The following is a 23,032-nucleotide window of genomic DNA, read 5'->3' on the forward strand; positions in this document are numbered from 1 at the left end:
AGTAAACAACATAGATCTAGATCTAACAACTATTGGGTAAACAACATAGATCTAAAAGTAAACAACATAGATCTAACTACTGGGGAAACAACATAGATCTAACTATTGGGTAAACAGCATAGATCTAAATATTGGGGAAACAACGTAGATCTAAAAGTAAACAACATAGATCTAACTACTGGGGAAACAACATAGATCTAACTATTGGGTAAACAACATAGATCTAACTATTGGGGAAACAACATAGATCTAACTATTGGGGAAACAACATAGATCTAACTATTGGGTAAACAGCATAGATCTAAATATTGGGGAAACAACGTAGATCTAAAAGTAAACAACATAGATCTAACTATTGGGGAAACAACATAGATCTAACTATTGGGGAAACAACATAGATCTAAGTATTGGGGAAACAACATAGATCTAAAAGTAAACAACATAGATCTAACTATTGGGGAAACAACATAGATCTAAGTATTGGGGAAACAACATAGATCTAACTATTGGGGAAACAACATAGATCTAAGTATTGGGGAAACAACATAGATCTAAGTATTGGGGAAACAACATAGATCTAAATATTGGGGAAACAACGTAGATCTAAAAGTAAACAACATAGATCTAACTATTGGGGAAACAACATAGATCTAACTATTGGGGAAACAACATAGATCTAAGTATTGGGGAAACAACATAGATCTAAAAGTAAACAACATAGATCTAACTATTGGGGAAACAACATAGATCTAAGTATTGGGGAAACAACATAGATCTAACTATTGGGTAAACAGCATAGATCTAAATATTGGGGAAACAACATAGATCTAAGTATTGGGGAAACAACATAGATCTAAGTATTGGGGAAACAACATAGATCTAAGTATTGGGGAAACAACATAGATCTAAGTATTGGGGAAACAACATAGATCTAACTATTGGGGAAACAACATAGATCTAACTATTGGGGAAACAACATAGATCTAACTATTGGGGAAACAACGTAGATCTAAAAGTAAACAACATAGATCTAACTATTGGGGAAACAACATAGATCTAACTATTGGGGAAACAACATAGATCTACCTATTGGGGAAACAATATAGATTTATAGGTACATTTGTTTAAAAAGACCTATTTAAATTAACAATTGAACTATTGGTGAATAATCTCATTGGCTCTACATTTTATGGTGACCAAAATGCCATTTAATTAAAAGCTTGTGGAAGTTATGGTGTTCAAAAAGGCCATTGGTACATAAAAGGACATTAGATCTATAGCTATTGATAAACAAAAGGCCATTGGTACATAAAATTACATTAGATCTATAGCTACTGATAAACAAAAGGCCATTGGTACATAAAATGACATTAGATCTATAGCTACTGATAAACAAAAGGCCATTGGTACATAAAATGACATTAGATCTATAGTCTATAGCTATTGATAAACAAAAGGCCATTGGTACATAAAATGACATTAGATCTATAGTCTATAGCTATTGATAAACAAAAGGCCATTGGTACATAAAATGATATTAGATATATAGTCTATAGCTATTGATAAACAAAAGGCCATTCGTACATAAAATGACATTAGATCTATAGTCTATAGCTACTGATAAACAAAAGGTCATTGGTACATAAAATGACATTAGATCTATAGCAATTGATAAACAAATGGCCATTGGTACATAAAATGACATTAGATCTATAGTCTATACTCTATAGCTACTGATAAACAAAAGGCCATTGGTACATAAAATGACATTAGATCTATAGCTATTGATAAACAAAAGGCAATTGTTTCAAAATTAGATCTATAGCTATTGATAAACAAAATAAAATGACATTAGATCTATAGCTATTGTCATTGATAAACAAAATGCCATTGGTATATAAAATGACATTAGATCTATTATCTATAGCTATTGATAAACAAAAGGCCATTGTTTCAAAATGAGTAGATCTATAGCTACTGATAAACAAAAAGCCATTGTTTCAAAATGAATAGATCTATAGCTATTATTCAACAGAATGCCTTTTATTGGTTCAATAAAAGAATTCAGTGCTGTGGTAACAACAAAGTCATTCAATTAATCGCGTCCTGTGAGATTGGACAAAATAAGTAACAACTGGGCCGGAAGTTAAATACCAGACTTTTCTTGAATCTTCCTATTCGAAGACATTACAAAAGTATTATAGTAAATGAGATACAAAAGTCGTAGGACTTATATCATTTAGTGGAGCTACTTTTGTCTTGCAAAATGCTTCATTCATTTTTGTTCAAGTTACATCTAACGGATTGATTATTTTTCTTACATAAACGTATAGGATTCTTTAGCGTCTTTACGCAAAGCCTTTTATTTGAAAAAAACAACAACAAAAAAAAAGCAGAATGGTTTAGCTTGGCTAATATCCTCGGGCCGGTTCTAACAATGGGGCTTCCTGCCAGCATGACGTAGTAGGCTAACAATGAAACCACTTCAATTTGACGTAATAGCCCCCCGGCGGTTTTTTGTTTTCTTTCTCGGACCAGAAGTAAAGACCAGATAGACAGACCAGGCATTTCCTTTCTTCTCCCTTGCTGTTCCATGTCTAAGAGTCTCTTAAGTCGGTGGTAAGGACGGGTAAAGTAGTTCTAATCCAGGCAGACGATTAGATCAAGAAGGGATTAAGTGGCCTGCATAGACTTGTAAGAGATGACAGGAGTGTGTGTGTATGTGTTGTGAGGGCATCGGCAAGGAGTGGGGGGGGGGGTCTAACAAAACTGATACACTATTTACTTTTTATTTAATTATTGAATTTAACATCCCCCCTCCTCTCAGACACTCACACATATACAGCACACACATTGGTTTGAAGTGGCGCCCTGAGTGGCGCTATGATAAAGCTTATGCTCCAAGATATCACCGCCCTTGTTGTCCCTGCCAGAATCCATCTAGCATTCTAGGGAGTAAGTGCAAGTTGATTTGGCTCAGCTTCTAAGCCAAAGGAAGGTTAGTCTTGTGGATAAGTCTACTTTTTGGCTCATGCTCCGTGGGCTTGCGCGGATTGATTACTTTATTCTGTTCTCTCGTTCACAAAGGAGAACCTTCAGCTGTGTTGATTGGATTGGATTGGATTTTATAGTTTGTGTAATCGATGACAGTTTAGTTCATAACATTTTTGTCTATTTAAAGTCCTTTTTTTTTTCAGTCAATAGTTTTTTGTTTTTAGAAATGAATGAACATGTAATTTTAATTCCTAATAGATTTAGTTATTATTATCACGTAACCATACAAGAGTTTATATTGTGAGATTATTGTTGTTAAGAATTAGTTCACATAATTATAATTCCAATGTCAGAAACAAAGTCATCGTTCTAAATTGTTTCGCGCTAAAATAGTCAATAGTCTTAGTTTTTGTTTTACCTTCAGACAAATATATTACTTGGTTGGAACCGCGTCTTAATTGACTTAAGGTTTACTTACATTGATTGTGGTTCTCAGTTCTCAGACGATTCTCCTAATATTCTTCTATATGTATAGTTCCAGGGCCGGCCTTAGGTAATTGGAGGCCCTAGACAAAGTGAATAGGGAGGCCCCAAATGAAATAGAGAAGCAAAAAAAAAAAAAATAAGACCGAAAAGTGAATTATAAACCATCCAGTATCTATCAAATAAGTGAAATGTATCTATCGCCGGTAGCACTAATGTGATTCGTTGTTCCTGTATCTATCAAATAAGTGAAATGTATATAACGCCGGTAGCACTAATGTGATTCGTGGATCCTGTATCTATCAAATAAGTGAAATGTATATAACGCCGGTAGCACTAATGTGATTCGTGGATCCTGTATCTATCAAATAAGTGAAATGTATATAACGCCGGTAGCACTAATGTGATTCGTGGATCCTGTATCTATCAAATAAGTGAAATGTATATAACGCCGGTAGCACTAATGTGATTCGTGGATCCTGTATCTATCAAATAAGTGAAATGTATATAACGCCGGTAGCACTAATGTGATTCGCGGATCCTGTATCTATCAAATAAGTGAAATGTATATAACGCCGATAGCACTAATGTGATTTATGGATGACTCATGGTCCCCAAACTAGAAAGGACGTTTGGACATTTCACCAAAAGGAAGCAACATGGTCTTCTAACATAAGTAGTCTAACCATCAAATCTAAACATTTGAGACTAAACATTGTATCCTAGTAGAGTCTTAGAGCTAGGGTAGACACATAGCCATAGGGTTCTGCTATGTTTGAGATGTGATCCATGTTACGCATTTTTTTTCTCCAAAAAAAATCTTTGAGTCCTGTACGAGGCCCCCACCAATCGGAGGCCCTAGATTGCCTATTCCTAAAGCCTGCCATGATAGTTCTATAATTCTCTTTTAGCTTTTGCTTTGTATACATTATACCGTATGGTCTCCTTTTTATACCTATTTTATAATTCCCTTTGTATAATTATCTATTGTCTTTCACTTGGCATATCTCTCTTTGTATACTTCCCTTAAATAATACTTCTCTTAAATAATACTTCTCTTAAATAATACTTCTCTTAAATAATACTTCTCTTAAATAATACTTCTCTTAAATAATACTTCTCTAAAATAATACTTCTCATAATGCTCCATGAGCTAGAAATACAAAAGCAACCAATGTCAAATATTGTCATTCATTTTGAGAGTCAAAAGCAAAACGAAAGGAATCTACACAATTTAAGATTCCACTTAAACTCTTTCATTACGATAAGAATTACATGGAATCCACATCTTGACTTTCCTTCATATAGTGCTTGGGGGAGGGGGGGGTGCTTAAAAAGTAAAATCTCAACTGCACTTTGAACATAATCTTTCAGTTTAATTTGATTCTCACTGCCCTAGATATTTTTGTTACGCTCATCCAAAGAGAAGTTACCTTAAAAAATCTGTAACTTAAACGATAGTTACGAAACAAAATAAAAAGTTTCGAATTTTTAACTCTCTCCTAGTACAAAGTGTATGTATCCTTTAAGCTTCGTGCCCCTGATATAAACTCTGAAATCAAATCTGCGTATCTTTATTATTGTCATGAAAACTTCGGAGGAGAAAGAAACCAAACGGGTTAAAAGACTTGGAGGTCGACTTGATTTTACAGATTGTATTTTTTTAAAAACACTTTCTTTCAGCAGACGTGTGCTCATTTATCTCCCCTGCTTAATTTAAATTTTGTCATTTACAGCTACTGAAAAAATGAAATAAAATAAGATAATCAGTAAAACTGTAGCATCTTTTTTTTTATTTTTTATTTTAATTACTAACTATACTTAAAAGATACTTTAAAACTATGTAAGGTTAAATTGTTACGTAAAAAGAAAGCCGGGTTCTCTTTTTGTTTTACGATCGCGGGCTCAGCGAATTTGATCTTCTGCTCCGAAGTTTAGTGGAAGGGTTATTTCAGATTAACTCTTTAAGTACGTCTTCACTGGGACAATCTTTCTGTTGCCAGGCTGTCGCGCGTACTTCCAGAGCTCTGTCCAAACTTGCCACACACGCGCTAACGCAGGGTTGCTCAGGTATATAAGTAACTCTACGACCCCCCCCCCCCCAATCCCACCCAAGCCCCCCCCCCCCCTAGAATTGCAGGTGCTGCAGTTAACTTCATACTTCATTGGTGCTTTCTTATGGGCAGTAAATAGAAATAATTTTTTTTTTACTCGCAAGTTTAGAAAAGAGAGAAAGAGAGGGTGGAGAGGAAGCTTTTGCAAAAGGGGGGGGGGGAGCTAACAACACAGCCGTGGGAGGTAGAAAAATGAAAATGAATGCTAAAGTTTTGTTATTTCGTTGGACGTTTACGGTGCAGCGTATAAAATACGTATAAACATTTACGGTGGTCCTCATAAGTTCCCCATGAAAACTTTTATTTTCTTTCGAGGCCTACTAGCCGTGTAAAACCGGCACTAGCTGAGGTCTCCCCCCATTATTGAATGAACAAGGTGGTCTAGAAGTTAGCCTGCTTCTATTCTTCACGTGCAAATAAGGCAAAAGACAACGATTGATGCAATACCTAAAATGTGATCTTGCACGGTATTATCAACTTAATAAATAAATAAATATTTCATATCGATATTCAAACGGACAGTCCCCAAATCAACTTCATTTACTTTGAATTGAAAAGAAAAATATAGCAGTATGTGATTAGGACGCACGCACCATACCGTAAAACAGTAAATCAATTCTTTACTAACGTCACACCCAGGTTAAGAAGAGCCGAAATTTCTACCAAAATATTTCATTGTCTCTATACACCGGGCGTGAATTTCCTTTTTTTTTTAACCCCATTATCCTTATATTACATACATTTTAATAATATTTACACAAATAGAAACATAAATAAATGTCCAAACAATCTGAAGTGACCTTTTGTTCAAGTTCATATAGTTTAATATAGTGTATATAGTTTGTATAGTGCTCTACTGGTCAATCATTTCTGACATAACTTGATTCCAAAAGTGACCCTCAGTTCATCATGGCCCAATTTAGTCATTTTTATAATCTCCCATCGTATTTGTATGTTCATTCGTTCTGGCGATACATTTTAGTAATATCCCTACATTTAAGTAATATCCCTACATTTAAGTAATATCCCTACATTTATGTAATATCCCTACATTTATGTCATGGCCGTTGTATGTTCCTACTTTGCATATAGAAACGATAGTTGTCAAAGTCTTTTTAAAATAAATCTAAACTAATTATTAATCAGCTCAACAACTCAGCAGGCGGGCCGAAATATTATTTTAGGTTGACCTTAGCTCAGGTAGCGCGTGCATTTAAAAGTTTAATTTGATTGGAGACAAATGTATGATGGGAATGTTAGCCTCAGAACTGATGCACTCGTTTGACTTGGAGATAAAGTTGATAATGTGGCAGGAAACTTCTGCTTTTATTACCACAATTTGATAGTTTAGAAATGATCATTTCTGCTCGTTCTCCCCCCCCCCGTCTCTTTCCACCACTTTTTCTCCCCCCCCCTCTTTCTCTCTCTTTGCACGCTCTCGTATTCTTTTCGTTCATTCTTTATTAAGTTCGGTTCTCTACTGCTCTCCCCCCCCCCCCCAATTTTTTTTTGTTTAAAAAAATCTCTGGCTGGCATTATTTCATTTACACTATGTTGATGTCCTCGCTCTGCCTATCTCACTATGTTGATGTCCTCGTTCTGCCCATCTCACTATGTTGATGTCCTCGTTCTGCCCATCTCACTATGTTGATGTCCTCGTTCTGCCCATCTCACTATGTTGATGTCCTCGCTCTGCCCATCTCACTATGTTGATGTCCTCGCTCTGCCCATCTCACTATGTTGATGTCCTCGTTCTGCCCATCTCACTATGTTGATGTCCTCGCTCTGCCCATCTCACTATGTTGATGTCCTCGCTCTGCCCATCTCACTATGTTGATGTCCTCGCTCTGCCCATCTCACTATGTTGATGTCCTCGCTCTGCCCATCTCACTATGTTGATGTCCTCGCTCTGCCCATCTCACTATGTTGATGTCCTCGCTCTGCCCATCTCACTATGTTGATGTCCTCGTTCTGCCCATCTCACTATGTTGATGTCCTCGCTCTGCCCATCTCACTATGTTGATGTCCTCGCTCTGCCCATCTCACTATGTTGATATCCTCGCTCTGCCCATCTCACTATGTTGATGTCCTCGTTCTGCCCATCTCACTATGTTGATGTCCTCGTTCTGCCACTCCTTCTCTTCTATCGGTTACTTTCTGCTCTTCGGACAGACAACTATAAATGATAGCATCTGATACAATCCACATACACACTAAGACAATTGCAGACAAAGCCTCAACATATACAATACACACACACTTGCGTACTCAAGTAAACATACACAAACTTGAACACAATTTTTATACTAGAGTATATATAGGCTTTTATAGTGTTACTGTTGCGTATTTTGTATAACACTCCTGCTACTCAGTTTACGTTTAATTTTCAATTCATTTCGCCGTGTTGCGATGAACTGATTTAGTTATTTAAATAATAATTTTAATAAACGACATTATGAATAGTTGTAGTGCAACTAACAAAAAATTCCCACAAATTATTTTAATCGACAAGAAAATAACGAAGCAGTCATTTCTGAATAGTTACAGACGTCTGATAGACTTGATAGAACTACACGGTTTATCTTCTCTTGATGAAAACTTTGGATTAAAATGGGCCAAAGTTGGGCCGCGGACCGCGATCCGAGTAGATGCTCTAGTTGCCTGGTACCAACTTCAAAGAACATCAAAGACGAACACATCCGGGCTTTTCGTACATATGTGGGAGAACATTTTTTTTTTGTTGTTGTTATTAGCGACCAGGATGCCTTGTAGTTTTTTTCTTCCCTGCTGTAAAGGTTTATCTCTTAATTGAGTTAGTGATGAGATCGCGTGGATCTAGACAGAGATGTAAAGGGGCGGTGGAGTGGTCAGTGGTCTTAGTACTTACAAGTCTATAGGAAGGGAGGGAAGGTTAAAAAAAAGTAAAAAACAAATACATATTTTAGATAGAGAGGTCACGTGTAGACACTAACACAGGAAGATGTATTAGCCGTGAGTGTAAAGAGATTGAAACTTGTGACTATAAACAGTTCTGTTAGATAGATAGATAGTTAGATAGATAGATAGATAGATAGATAGAAAAATTCTATAAGATAGATACTATAAAATAGATAGATAGTTAGATAGATAGTTAGATAGATAGATAGATAGATAGATAGATAGATAGATAGATAGATAGATAGATAGATAGATAGATAGAAAAATACTATAAGATAGATACTATAAAATAGATAGATAGATAGATAGATAGAAAAATACTATAAGATAGATACTATAAAATAGATAGATAGATACTATTAGATAGATACTATAAGATAGATAAATAGATAGATAGTTAGATGGATAGATATTATAAGATTAGATGACTATAAGATAGATAGATAGATAGATAGATAGATACTATAAGATAGATTTATAGATACTATAAGATAGATAGATAGATACTATAAGATAGATAGATAGATACTATAAGATAGATAGATAAGTAATATTTCTACCACATCACAAACAAATAAAAATATTATACTACTGAGTTTAAAGGATATATAATCATAAGTTACAGGACAATTTGAATAATAGGAAATTATTTCCCCAACTTTTTAAAAAACCTCAGTTATTTAAAAGAAATTAAAAAAAAAACAGCAAGCGTTAATTATATTTGACGAGTTTTGGGTTTCATAAAAAACTAAATATTTTTCAAAACAAAATTTCAGTCGATCTTCTTAGTCAAGTAAATCCCCATGTCTTTCCAACTGAAGCCACAGGATAAGAACCACTGTAGTCTCAGTAAAACATACACAGTTCAATGGATATCAAGTCCATTCTAAATTACACCAGAACATTAACTTGGATAGATGGCGTGCTAACAAGGAAAGTATCAAACAAAATGAACATCAAATTGACTCCAGCGGTTGTGATAATCAAGTTTTCTTAAGAAAAAAAAAATCCACCTAAAATTGACTCTAACTGGTGTGAGGTCATATCCTGTTGAAGTGATCATGGATCATCAAGAGATTCTACAGCACCGGAAAGCTGCGTGCATGCCGGGAAGAACCCTGCGGGACGACACACCATTTGTTGCTTGCGTCCTCCGAGCGCCAACATTAATACCAGATGAAGGGTTTAATTGGCCCGATGGCCTGGCCTGACAGGTGCCAGTCAAACATAGTTTAGCATTCTTCCAGAAATCTTGGTGCAATAGTTACTCTTCCACGCTGCTTTTAAATGCATTAAAACTTTTATTCATTTTTCGGTGTCTTCCAAGTCGGCTCTGACATTACACCAATCTAACCTCCGCCCTCTGAACCCACAGCCATGTATTATGTCCTATGTTCTTTCTTTCCTAATTATGGCTTGCGTCCATTTTATTTTTCCTTAACCTATTTTTGTCTGCTTCGTTGTTCCTTCAAAGTTTGTTTTTAAATTTATTTTTTTTTCAAATCGCTTAATAATTGGCTAGATATGATTTTTTTTTACATTTGTTGACCTTTGCTGACCTTGATAAATTGTCATTGAAATTATAAAGGTTACGTAAACTTCCACACGATATAGCTAACATTTGTTTTTAAACTGATTACTATAGACAACAGTATAGAATTCAATCTCTGTAGTCTATACGTTAATTGACTGTCTATAATATTGTGAAATATCTAGAAGACGCTGATTCACTAAAACAGATATCTTAAAGGTTCCTAATAAAACTGAAAGAAACGGATTTTGTGACAATTTTTTTTTTCATTTTCTATACATTTTTTTTTCAGTCTGCTTGGTAAAACCATACATAGATATAGATACAATATTTTGAGTGCCACAATAAGTGAAAGTTAAACAACATAAAAATCACATTAAATTACTCTGTTTTAGCCACTAGATTAAAAACTCTCTTTAGAATATTATCAACACTGTTATCAGTATTTTAATCCTGTCTTACCTAGATGTCTTACCTAGATGTCTTACCTAGATGTCTTACCTATATATTGTACTCAGTGTTCAATACGCTCTTGAGGCTCGCCTCCCAAGTCTGATGTTAATCGCCGAACCCTCTCCCTTGCAGGACGCCGCCCCTGATTAAGTTCATTAATTAAAATGTCAGGTGGGCTCTGTTGAAACGTTTTGACTTTTTTTTGCCTTTTCTTCTTCAACTGACACACTTTGTTGGACGAAGATGTGTACTAATGACACACGAAGATCCAATCTGTGCAGGGAACTGAGCTAAATGTCTGTTAAAATACGTGGAAACTTGGATCATTAGAGCTCTCGGCTCACCTTCGTCTAGTATACAGCTGCGCAAATTTGATTTCAATACGTTATCTGGGGGTTTCATTAGAGCTACGTCACGGGGTAGAGGCCATAACAAACGTCATCTAGGGGTTTCATTAGAGCTACGTCACAGGGTAGAGGCCATAAAAAATAACAGAGGAATCACGACTGACTGGGAAAGATCATATAACATTTTTATGGTTTTAAAATTCGATAAAACCTTATAAAAGCAAGTTTTGACTGGAAATATTGAGCATGTGAATTTAGTTATATGTATAAAACCTATGTAAACCCTTTGTTACGCCTATAGAATACTATAGAAGAACATACTAATTCTAACATAAAACATAAACTGCCAATAGGACACATCTATTCATCAACAGATTGACACTGACAATTGAAAAAGAAAACATATTTCGTTTCATGAACAGAATCCGAGGCCTACGTTTTAATTTCTTTGAAAAACGTAATTAGTAGGGAAAAAAACGGACATTTCTTCTTGTAATTTTACGAGAAAGATGAAGAAAGATAATGAGATAAAGACAGAGAGAGAGAGAAAAGAGAGAAAGAAAGAAAGAGGGAGAGAAAAGAGAAAGACCGAGAGAGAGAGAGAGAGAGAAAAAAAAAGAAGGAGACAAAGAGAGAGAAAGAGAAAAAAAGATAAGACAAAGAGAAAACGAGATGGAAAAAAAATATAAAGACAAAGAGATATAAAAGTGAGAAAGAGGGAGAGAGAGAGAGAAAGAGAGAAAGAGAAAGAGAGAGAGAGAGAAAGATAGAGAGAGAAAGAGAGAGAGAGAAGAGAAAGAGAGAGAGAGAGAAAAAGAGAGAGAGAGAAAGAGAGAGAGAGAAAGAGAAAGAGAGAGAGAGAAAGAGAGAGAGAGAGAACGATAAATGACATTCAGGTTCCTAACATATTTTCTTATCCCTTACTCTTTCTGTTCATATCTTTCACTCCCTTCACCTTTTTCTCTGCAATTCTCCACACCCTCTCACCCACACCTTTCTCTCATTCTCACTGCCTCTCTTTACTCGTCTCTCTCTCTCTCTCTCTCTCTCTCTTGTTGAGGTGCTAAGTACCCCGACTAAAAATAAATGTCCCTACAAAGAAGTAGATTCAGATACAGTGACGCTAGTTGTACGCACTGCCAACGTTCGAGATGACAAGACATCTAAAGTGTCAGCCAGCACAGGGCTTGGTGAAGATGACACATCCGCTCCTCCATCCGCTGACAGGATGGCGGTCGTTTCCACTGTCCCCCACTCTCCTGTCTTTAACATCAAAACAAGTTTTCCTTTTTTTTTTCTGTATTTCAAAAGTTTTTTTTTGTTTTGTTTTTTTTATTTCGCAAGAAAACTCAAACCAAAGGACATGTTGACAAATATAGAAGAAGAGGGGAAAATCCTTCTGACTGATTCAGACTTACTAGCAAACTCCACTCCTTCAAAGTGGGACTCTAAAAAAACATGGAAAAGATTTAATTTAATATTACAAAATAATAATAATACAATGAAATTAAATAAAGTAAAAGACACCAGCATACTTGAAAACAACATCAACAAAACAGTTGTAATGCACAATCGTAAAACAAAGATGATGATTATTATTATTACTATAAATATTATTATGTAACACAAATGGATTTCTTTGTCTTTTGCGTTAACGTTTGAATAGCTCAAAGGTATTGTGGGAAGGCGTCTTTTTAGCAAGCATCTATTTCTAAAAATAAAACAAGTATAATATTAAAAAATACTTTAAAAAAAAATAGAGAGCTTATGTTGAGAGAAATGACATCAATAATTTTGAATTAATCATGTAAATATTTTTTTTTTGTAGAACTAGACTAAAAATTATACATTTATCTTATTGGAATTTTTTAATTTTAAAAATTATGTTTTACATTGCAAATGCCATGCATGCTTAGTGGAATATCATCCAATCACCAGTGGGTGGTAAAAGGGGGGGGGGGTTTCCCTGCTACCTTATCCATTTTTTTTTTTAAGTTGCTCGAATCTGAATTCTGACTCGAGCCTCAGAGATTGATGGCCAACTTGTTAGCCACTGAGCTATCCAAGTACTTATAAAAGTAGAAGGTTTTATTGTTAATTAAAAAAAAAAGCAAACGACGTAATTCTCTACACAAGGTTTATCTCAACTTAGCTTAGTAGGCTCTTCAGTCTTAATATCAAACGAAATGAATTTATTACGACTAATCGATTAACTAATTGTTGTTTTTATTACATCGCATCGTGTCTATTCATCCACAATTGTGCTAAGTTTCAACTTGATCCGAGAGTGTGAGAGAAAGAGTACAAGATTCCACACAGACAGACAGCGTGAGTTGATATAAGCTGTGTCCGCCTTCTCTGAATAGCCATCTTGACTTAGATCTTCCCGCGCCGTTCGATGCTCTTTCCATGGAGATCGGTCACAAGCGATTTCGGGTCTTTTAATAAGGTACGAGCCATGTTAGAAAGGGGGGCGGCTTTGTTTTCAAGTTTCTCTTTTCTCTTATGTCAGAGTCGGCTTTAGCAGTACGTGGGGCCCTGTGTGTTATATTCGGGGCCGAAAGGATTCAAAAGTGATATTCTATGCCACAAGACTCACGAGCTTGCTCTCCACTAGTACTAAACCTATGGTCTTTATTAGTGTTATAAATTGTACGTCTCATACTGATACCACTGGCTGCTTGATTACTTTCAAATAGTAAGCCTATTTGTTCTTATTTTGATTTAGTGCCTAATCACCAGAAACTTCCTCAGTGGAAACTGATAAAGGGACTACAATGAATTTTGTTTCTCTTTAACGAAACTCGACCCTGGAAGCGCCAGAGAATGAATACTCGTTCGTTTCTAAAATAATAATAATAATAATAATAATAATAATAATAACATTAGAAAGTATAGAAAACCAAAATATACATTCCTACCAGACTCACTCATAACTTACATGCGAAAAGTTTATAACAGATACATACATTCTATTACATGAAATGACTATCAGGGGGACAATAGAGTTTTTGTGTCTGTCTTTGATGTTTGATGTAATGAGTAACAAATCCTGGTTTGTGTATATGGTACGGTGTTCATAGTCCATAGTCCACAACACAGTATTTCAGTCCATAACGGTTTTGTTTGATGGATTACAATGTGTGGCAGAGTCTGTTTGAGTTTCTTAAGTTGAAAAATGTTGAACTTAGCAGGCTACTCCCAAGGGCCACCTTTGTTAACACCATCGAGCTTGTATGTTATGGAATTTATTTTTGGAGAGGATTTCCTTATGTAATGTTTTTCTAGATCATTCAGATTTCCAAGAAACTGCCTTTCGCGCTCTCAGCGGTCCCGGCAATTCCTGATTGAGAACCGTTCTGAGTTGTAAAAAATAATCCGAGACTGTATCATTGCGCTGCGTATCCATTAGGATGAGATCTGGCGGTTTTAATGTGATGTATTTTGTTGTTCTTTATTGTCAGTATTTCTTTGAGCCCAGTCAGTAAGATATAGAGAGTTAATGATCAACTGGAGATGTTTCTTAGTGTTAGCAACACACAGCACAGTCCAAGTGAGTTTTAAACTCAACTCCTAACAATGAGGGAGGTAAAAAGGTGAAGTGTGGGCGCGGCGATGTAAAACAGGGCGTTTGTAGCCAAACTTGGTGTGAACTGGTCAGATGGACTACAGGCCTCTTCACATCCATGGTCAGGAGGGTCAAAGGTTGGAACGAAAGGGAAGTTAATCCGGCTATGAGAGAGAGAGAGAGAGAGACTGAGAGAGAGAGAGAGACATAGAGCGAGAGACAGACACAGAGACAGACACATAGACAGATGAGACAGAGATCACCCAGATTGTCTTTAGTTCCGTTTCTTTTTCCTCTTTTCTCTTCACCAATCTGGCCCTAGTCTCTTTTGTCTGTGGGGTGGGGGAGGAGGTATCCTGGGAAAGGATTCGTGTTGCCTTTGGGCGCTCAACTCGAGTCGGGATTTGAACTCAAGCCCCCTTGATATTTAGTCCAGCGATTTGTCTCACTCAGCCACACATCCCATTTTCAATAGAAATTTAGTTGCATTCATCTGCAGCTGGTTGTCCCTAAATTGGGATAAGGAAACTCTCACCTTCATCTGATTGTGTAAATATGGAACACTGTTTGTAGAAGGGAAAGACACTTGCTTTAGGCTAGACAGTTATGTATCCTTTTTTTTTTTGGTTCTAAACATTTTTAATAAGGACATTGACAATAAAGCATGTAGTAATTTAGTGCTGTTGGACTAGATGCCAAGCGACTAGGTCAGAGGTCAGAGATGTAGATGCGATATATGTTTCGGAATAAGAATCGAATGGATGGCTGCCTGGGCGTGTGGCATTCAGACTGTCGAGACAATGAGCTCACGTTTGAACCCTACCTGAGTTTTATCCCATAGCTAAGCACCAAAGTAGGTCGTAATGATCTTTACTTTTTGATGGTACGAAACAAAACTAAACAACTATCGTAATGTGTCCAGATTTTTATCCAACTGGGACCATGTCATTTTAAACTTGCCATCCGTCAACGTATAGTTTCTTTATAAAGAAGCACAAATGAGTTGGCCTTGAGAAAAAAGTATTACATGCTTGTATTAGTATCGTACTCTTAGTTGAAAAAACTTGTCATGTTGGTTTTATTATATGCCATACTGTAGACCAAGTGCTGTAATCAGTAGCTACTTTCACGACATCCAGAGTCTATTAGCGCACTTCCAGTTAAGTCCCCCTTGGTAATTGTCTGCCCATTTTCTCCCACTTGGAGCTTCCACCCATAAATATCATTTCCTGTGAGACAATTGTAGACCATAATGCCCCGTCACTAACTGACGACTGCCGGATTGAATCTTCTCTTCCGACAAACCAGGTTTTAAAAAAGGGCGGCGGGCGCTGTCCGCCACTAGCCCCACTTTCAGATATATACCATTCATCCCGCGACTCCACAGGGTGCCAAGTGACTTTGGCTATCCTTTTTGGCGTTGAGATGTTCCCGAGAATATATGTCTGTCTGGAACTTGGGACAACGCTCCTTGCTTTCAAGGGACACGTCATGACCAGGGAGGTTTTTTTAGTGGCTGAACCGCGGCTCGTTCTCCAGAATGAGGTGTGTGGGGTGTGTGTGTGTGTGTGGGTTGTGTGTGTGTGTGGAGGGCAGCGTTTAAGCCGTAGTTCTTCCCCTACATGATTTGTTGCCTCGTTTTGGAATATGACGTGTTTGTCTAGACCGTGTCGCTTAAGATCATTTTGAAAATGTCAACTTACGGATTTACGACTGTAATGGAGATTTTTTTTTTGTTCTCTTCAACTCATTTATTTGAAAGCGTCATGTCCGGAAATTTAATTATTGACTTCGTTTTGTGTCTGAGAAGGGAGCATCTTTGTTTGCTTTTAAGAAATTAGTTTCAGTACTATTGAAATGTCTTTACATTCAGGATAAGTCCAAATAATGATCAGGCCATGTCTTTGTATATTGCAATAGAGATCTATTACTCTACAGGAAGATCTTTTTTTAAAAAAGTCTTTGTCAAGGTGTCGACGCGGTTAAAGAGGGTTTGGGGGGCGGGGATATAGCAAGATTCTTGAGTTAAAGAGGATTAGAATAGAAAGAAAAAAAAAACATTAGAAACCAAATCAACCAACCGTTACTCCATACGAGAGTTTCTGGCATATTGGAATTGTCAAACAGAAGTAAACAACAACAACTCTATTCTACAACTTTTTCTTTTTGGGGGGGGGGGGGTATTTTCCTTTTTTTATGTGGGAAGGAAGAGAAATGATTCTACTTAATTATTTGTTTATGAATCTCCACATGATTCCAATCGTCTGCATGTGAAAACTTTCCCGCCACCGGAGATGACGTGTCGTGGCGACATTAACGTCTTCCCCCCGCCCACTTTACGACATCAAGGAGTTAGTGGAACGTCTGCACACATATGTTTAAATTTCCTTCTCTTCCCGCTCACATCTTTCTCTTCCTTCAACTTCTTCAGCAGCAATGACTTCATTCACTAAACTCAGCAGGGTGCCATCTTCCCCCCTAGGAAAAAAAAAAGCCCCCGCTTATGTTAAGCGTTAAGCTAAAACGAAAATGGCAACAACTCTTGACCGTGTGATCCATTGCCTGGCGGGAAATAATTTTCCTCCCTTGGCGCCATTAACATTCTTCCCATAAGCCTCCTCTGGGCTCATGCGCTCTCTTTGTTACGTAGACACACATACACGGGAGAGAACTCTACGGGAAAATTATGAATTCTTTATTAGGAATTACGAGAAGGAAATTGTTTCGTAATTATCTTGGTGCTCAAAACGTAGGCCGTGTGAAGAGAACATTCTGAGACAGCAGCCAAAAGATCTACTTCAACTCCCAGCCCCAAAAGATAAAAGCAACAACGCTAAGTACTTTTTTCCCCTCCTCAAATATGCTGGATTTTTTTTTCTAAAGAAATGTTTTGACTTATATTTTTTTTTATATTTAATTTCTGTAAGTTACAGGAAGAATAACGTCCCCTGATGGTTAGGAGTTATTAATATGGTTTTCTTGAGTGCCGTGTAGCGACGGGCTTCTTAGCTAGTCCATCATCATTATTGAAATGATGGATTGATATATCTGAAAGCAATTTAAATAATCGAATGAAATTTTAGTGCTTAGAGCTTAAGACAATCACGCTCTATACTTCCTCTTGAATATAGACACACACGCGCACTCAAGAACTAACACAAACACACATACACATGTTTTTTGTTTGTGTGTGTGTTTTACACATGCTAATCTTTTTTTTTTACAAAGCTTATATCAACTCACTCACTCTGTCTGTCTGTCTGGTAAAATGTTTGTACACGTTATTTCTCCGACACCCAAACTCAGATCAAGCTGAAATTTTGCACAATTATTTCTTTTACTTCATACCACAACAGTTAATTTTGAAAAACTAACCAATTAGTCGCCGCTTTAAAGTAAGTTTAAAGAAACAAGACATAGCTATACAATCTTCTATATTCATAAGCACCTCACTAGCAGAGTGGTTAGTATGTCGATTTGAAGAGGCCTGAGCCATAAGTTAGAATTCAGGCCATTCCTCCTTTTTTTAAAAAAATGCTTTTAAAAAAAACGATTGCTGTAAAATTTCCCCCCCCCCTCCCATTGTCCCAACTGGTCCAGATAAGTGAGAGGATCATAGTGTAGCGAGAAAGCTAAAAGCATGAAATAGTGCTTAACAAAATAATAAAATAAAATAATAATGCATATTTCTAATCGCACAGATTTATAGTTGCTGGTCTAGATCTATTACAAATGTAATGACATGACTGATCCAAACTAATTGATGCAATTATACTTCGTATACCTTTTGTTTGTATTTTTTTTCTTGTTTGTTTGTTACATAGATTTCTTTCAATTTGAAGGAATTGGTTTTTATTGTCCCCAAACATTATCTAGCCAGATATTGTTTTTATATAGGTCTCTTTGATGTCTATCTTGTATTGCCTAGTTTGAGTTACACTCATTGGTTCAACACAGTCATAAAGGATGTTTTGCGATACTTGTTCATGGTCTGAGGTGGAATAAGTTAGGATATTCTATATCAAGAGGTTTTTCAATTGAACATTATTCCCATGTTCCCCAAAAGGTTTCCCTTTCAGACCTTGCGATCTATGGGGCAGATGATGTTAAGGTCATCTGTTTCTATGGCCAACGGTTAACGAGCAGGGTGTCGTGTGGCCAGCACAACGACCAACCGCCTTTATTTTCCCTAACTAAAGTCAGTTACTCATTAGAGTTGGGTGGAATCAGGGTCGCCCTAAAAGTAAGAAATTCAAAATTTTAGTCTTCACCGAGATTCGAACCGAGGACACCAGGTTCAGAAGCCTAGCGCTTAACAATTCAGCACCTCCGTGTCCCCGAAACATTGAAAGAAAGAGGGTAGCCAGATCTATAACCCTAAACCCACATATATCTATGTCGCCTTCTATACATAAATAATATGTATGGGTTTGCTTTTTTTTTATTTTTCCGCAAAAGAATTAACCATTTTCGATTACTTTATACAAAATCGTCAGCACTAACTGTCAACTCTCTCTTCTGGAAGGATTCTTAACACTTTTTTTTTTTTTACCTTGAGATCTAGACCTTGTCAGACATTTTTTTTCCTAAACATCAAATACGCCAATAACGTGTAATAACAAAACATCTAAAAGATAACAACAACATCAACACAAGCTAGAATACTGCATAGATGTTCTAGCTTTAGGATCTTTAGTATTTTTCATTGACTTGAACTCCAATGGCGATGGTGTAGGGGGAAAAAGAAAGACCTGTCAGTTTCTAGTCCATGTGTACACAGTATGTGTACATAGCACTACGACAAGAACAAGAAAAAGGGGGAGGGGCGGGGGCAAGCTGCTCCAAGTTGACAAAGAACTGAAAACAGATTTGCATAATATCAGCCTGTTATGTCGGGTAAATATTGGACTCCCGTTTCTCCCCTACCGGTCGGGGCTATCAACGCTCAGCTGTCTACTGCAACAATAACCTGGCGCAAGCAACGGATTGAATTATGGGTAATACTGTTGGGGCCGAAAACGTCGCCCGATTCTCGCACACCGGCTACAGTGTGTTGATAAGGCTGCGAGATTACGGACGAGATTATGTCGCTTGAGACGGTCAACAAGCTTTTCTAGTCTTATAATAAACATTCGCTGAGATGGAATGAAGAGTTTTGTGTTTTCAGCGGAGAGGATTTCTAGTGTGTTGGGACACATTAGAACAGTGCTCCCCAAACTGTGTTCCGCGGAACCCTAGTGTTCCGCGAGGCCTGAATATGTGTTCCACGAACTACTGAAATAATTAACTAGTAGTCCACCACATGAATTAATGTATGTAAAAAAAATAAGCAAATTGTTCCGCTAAATACTCAGAATGTGCGAAGTGTTCCGTTTAGGAAAAAGTTTGGGAAACACTGCATTAGAAAATGGCCTGGGATATTCACTTTCTTGAGAGCTGGGACAGACACTTTCCTGAAATAAGTAACTGGATCCAGACTAGTCCAGGGTGGGGCTTTAGAGTGACTGGTGGTCGACTGGTTGGTCAACAAGGTCGGTCCACAGAAGCCCATCGAGTCAACAGTGCCAGACGTTAAGTCGTCATGTAGACCTGGTACACGGTGGGGCCGCAGTTCAAAGTTCGATTTTTTTTTGTTTACCGATTGGAATATACTTGGTTCATTACAGTTTTGTTCCATAGACATATAGCGTTCATAATATCGTCCTTGTGAAGTATAGAATTTAATCTTACATTCGACATGAGCTGACACTAGATCTAGCTCAAACAAAAAATGTAACATATGTTAAATAAAATAATTTGTTTTTATTGTACCAGCAGGATATTATTGCATAATAAGAAAAACAAAAAAACAATTGCACTTAATGTTTTGATAACATAATTCCTATTATTTCTTTGATAACATAATTCCTATTATTTCTTTGATAACATCATTCCTATTATTTCTTTGATAACATCATTCCTATTATTTCTTTGATAACATAATTCCTATTATTTCTTTGATAACATAATTCCTATTATTTCTTTGATAACATCATTCCTATTATTTCTTTGATAACATCATTCCTATTATTTCTTTGATTTCTTTTCAGGTAAACTAACTTGCACTCAGCTTTCTTCCCTTCAAAATGGTTCCGGCCACCATCGTCAACAACAACAGCAGCATACCACTCCACAACAGACTCCCGGAACATCCTCCAACCACCACGCACACAAAACCTCACAGCAGCCTCACTACTCCAACACGCCGTCATTTTTGGACGAGCCCCCAGTCCCGACATCCAGCGAGAAAGACAAAGGAAAGAGCTCCTCGTCCAACTGCTCACCTCTGACCTCCAGCTCATCCACACCCGGTTCCTCCAGCAACGATAACGCCAGCAGTGACTGTACTTTGCTGAAGCAGCGACAGAAGAGAAAACCCCGAGTTCTGTTCTCCCAGGCGCAGGTCTACGAGCTGGAACGACGGTTCAAGCAGCAGAGGTATCTCTCCGCCCCGGAGCGCGAGCAGATGGCCGTCCTTCTAAAGCTCACCTCCACGCAGATAAAAATCTGGTTCCAGAACCGCAGATACAAGTGCAAGCGCCAACGCCAGGATAAATCGTTGGAGCTCCAAGCCATGCAGACCCCTCGGAGAGTGGCAGTGCCCGTTTTGGTCCTGGACGGGAAGCCTTGCATGGGGCCACCACCAACCTCCTATCCGGCTCCTTACAACGTCAACCCGTTCGCTTACAGCACATCCCAAAGTGGATACTGCAATAGCGGCAATGTCAACAGTCACATGTCTCAGCCAAGTCAGATGTCGCAACAAGGATACATTCAACAGCAGCTACACCAAAGCACCAGGGCATGGTAAAAGAACATTTCTCAAAGACCTTAGGAGCTTTTAGTGAACGCTGTAATCAGATAAGAGACACCTTACAATCCACAGTGACTGTTTTCTAGACTTGACAGGCAGATCTAACAGTCCAGCCCATACATCAGTCACAGTTATGGACACAAACGCATTTCAGTACAATGACAATGGAAGTATGTGAATTGTTCACTACACATATAAACGTAATGTTATTAAATGCTTTATCCGTCTCACTTCTGAAAAACTGCAAGTTTCTTCTTGCAGGCACTTAACCATGTGTACCACTAGTCCAACTTTCTTTCGTTTCAATCAAAACTCGTTTTTTGTTTGTTTTAAATAACGTCATTTTTTTTTTTGCTTTTCATCGTTTGTTCTTCAAATACAAATTGTAGAGATGCTGGATCTTGATGGACTTCAAACATTTAGATTTGCTGTGTAACGTACGTGTCCTTCGAGGCTAGACTCAGCTCAGATCAGTAAATCCACATGAACCCTCAGCATTACATAGCTTTAACACCTGATTATTCAAAACGGTGCCTTAAAAACGCAAGGAACTAACAGTCAAATGTTGACTGACTCTTTAAAATTGTACAAAATAAAAAAAATATGGACATGAAGCTTTATATTGTACATTGAAAGTTGTTTTAAATTTCGTTTGTTTTAAACCTGTGCATTTCATGACCAGAGCCTTCACTTTTGATGTCGACTGTCTACACAATTCTGTGCCTTAATGTAGACCTGCCTTAGTTTACCATTTACCATTGGATGCAAAGATTTATCTCTAAACCCAACAACTCTGAAACTAGTTGTTTTCAGGACATACCTCTTTGACGTTAATTGTATAGCAGCTTTTCATAATAAACAGATTTCGATGCTTTTTCCTGAAAGGAGAAAACAAAACTTGAATTCTGGTGGAAAATACCCAGCGTTGGAAGGACGATGCACAATGTTTATTTCTGAAATGCTCACACACACGCACACACAAACTATGTACTCACTCCCTCTCTCTTTCTCTCTTTCACTCTGTCTCCCATATCCGTTCCTCTTTCGTTCTAGACAACCATACACTCTGACATACACATTATGTTGACTAATTTATTAAGTGTGTAGATATTATCAGTGCTACCATGACACGTAATGAAGTTTTGTGAGTGAGTGTGTGTGTGTGTGTGTGTGTGTCTATCCTCCACCGACTGTTACAGAGTCAAATTGCGCTGGTCAAAGCTTGGTTTGCACGACAACTTGAGAGAGTGGTTCTCACATCTGTGAGCAATGTTTTGACCTCCAAGACTTCTGTGTGATACTTTCGTAATTCGTTGACATTATTGTATGACGTTTGTCATATATGACGTGTGTGACATTTGCCATACATGACATGTGTGGAATTTCTCGACATATGATATGTTTGACATTAGTCATACATGACATTGTGACATTTATCATACATGACATGTGTGACAATTCTCGTAAAGACATGTGTGACATTTCTCATATATGACATGTGTGACGTTTTCGTAATGACTGTTGACATTTCTCATACTCATGTATACTTGTGCTGTTTAAATGACACAATAGGTCTGTCTATATGTACAATTAAAAAAAAAACGTTTAATGAAATATATTTTATATTCAACTGATATTATAAATAAATGTGCATTTCTACTATAAATAGTATCTATGGTCTTTATTTAATTATTTGTTGGCGTCCGTTAAGTTGCACATTTTGCTAAATTTTTTTTTAATGAATGAAACATT

At 37.1% G+C, this 23,032-nt stretch overlaps 1 protein-coding gene across 5 annotated transcripts in view; it reads left to right on the forward strand.

The window, feature by feature from the left end:
• LOC106080081 (homeobox protein Nkx-2.5-like) overlaps positions 1–22,951 on the forward strand; it is a 42,580-nt gene extending 19,629 nt beyond the window's left edge. For all 5 annotated transcript variants that reach the window (XM_013241392.2, XM_013241389.2, XM_013241393.2 and 2 more), the window contains exon 3: positions 20,517–22,951. In XM_013241392.2, coding sequence (XP_013096846.2) covers positions 20,517–21,277 — 761 coding nt within the window. In that variant the 3' untranslated portion in view covers positions 21,278–22,951. The remainder of the gene's footprint in view (positions 1–20,516) is intronic.
• The last annotated feature ends 81 nt before the right edge of the window (positions 22,952–23,032 follow it).

This window comes from Biomphalaria glabrata, chromosome 1, assembly GCF_947242115.1.
Source record: "Biomphalaria glabrata chromosome 1, xgBioGlab47.1, whole genome shotgun sequence".
Classification (NCBI taxonomy): domain Eukaryota; kingdom Metazoa; phylum Mollusca; class Gastropoda; family Planorbidae; genus Biomphalaria; species Biomphalaria glabrata.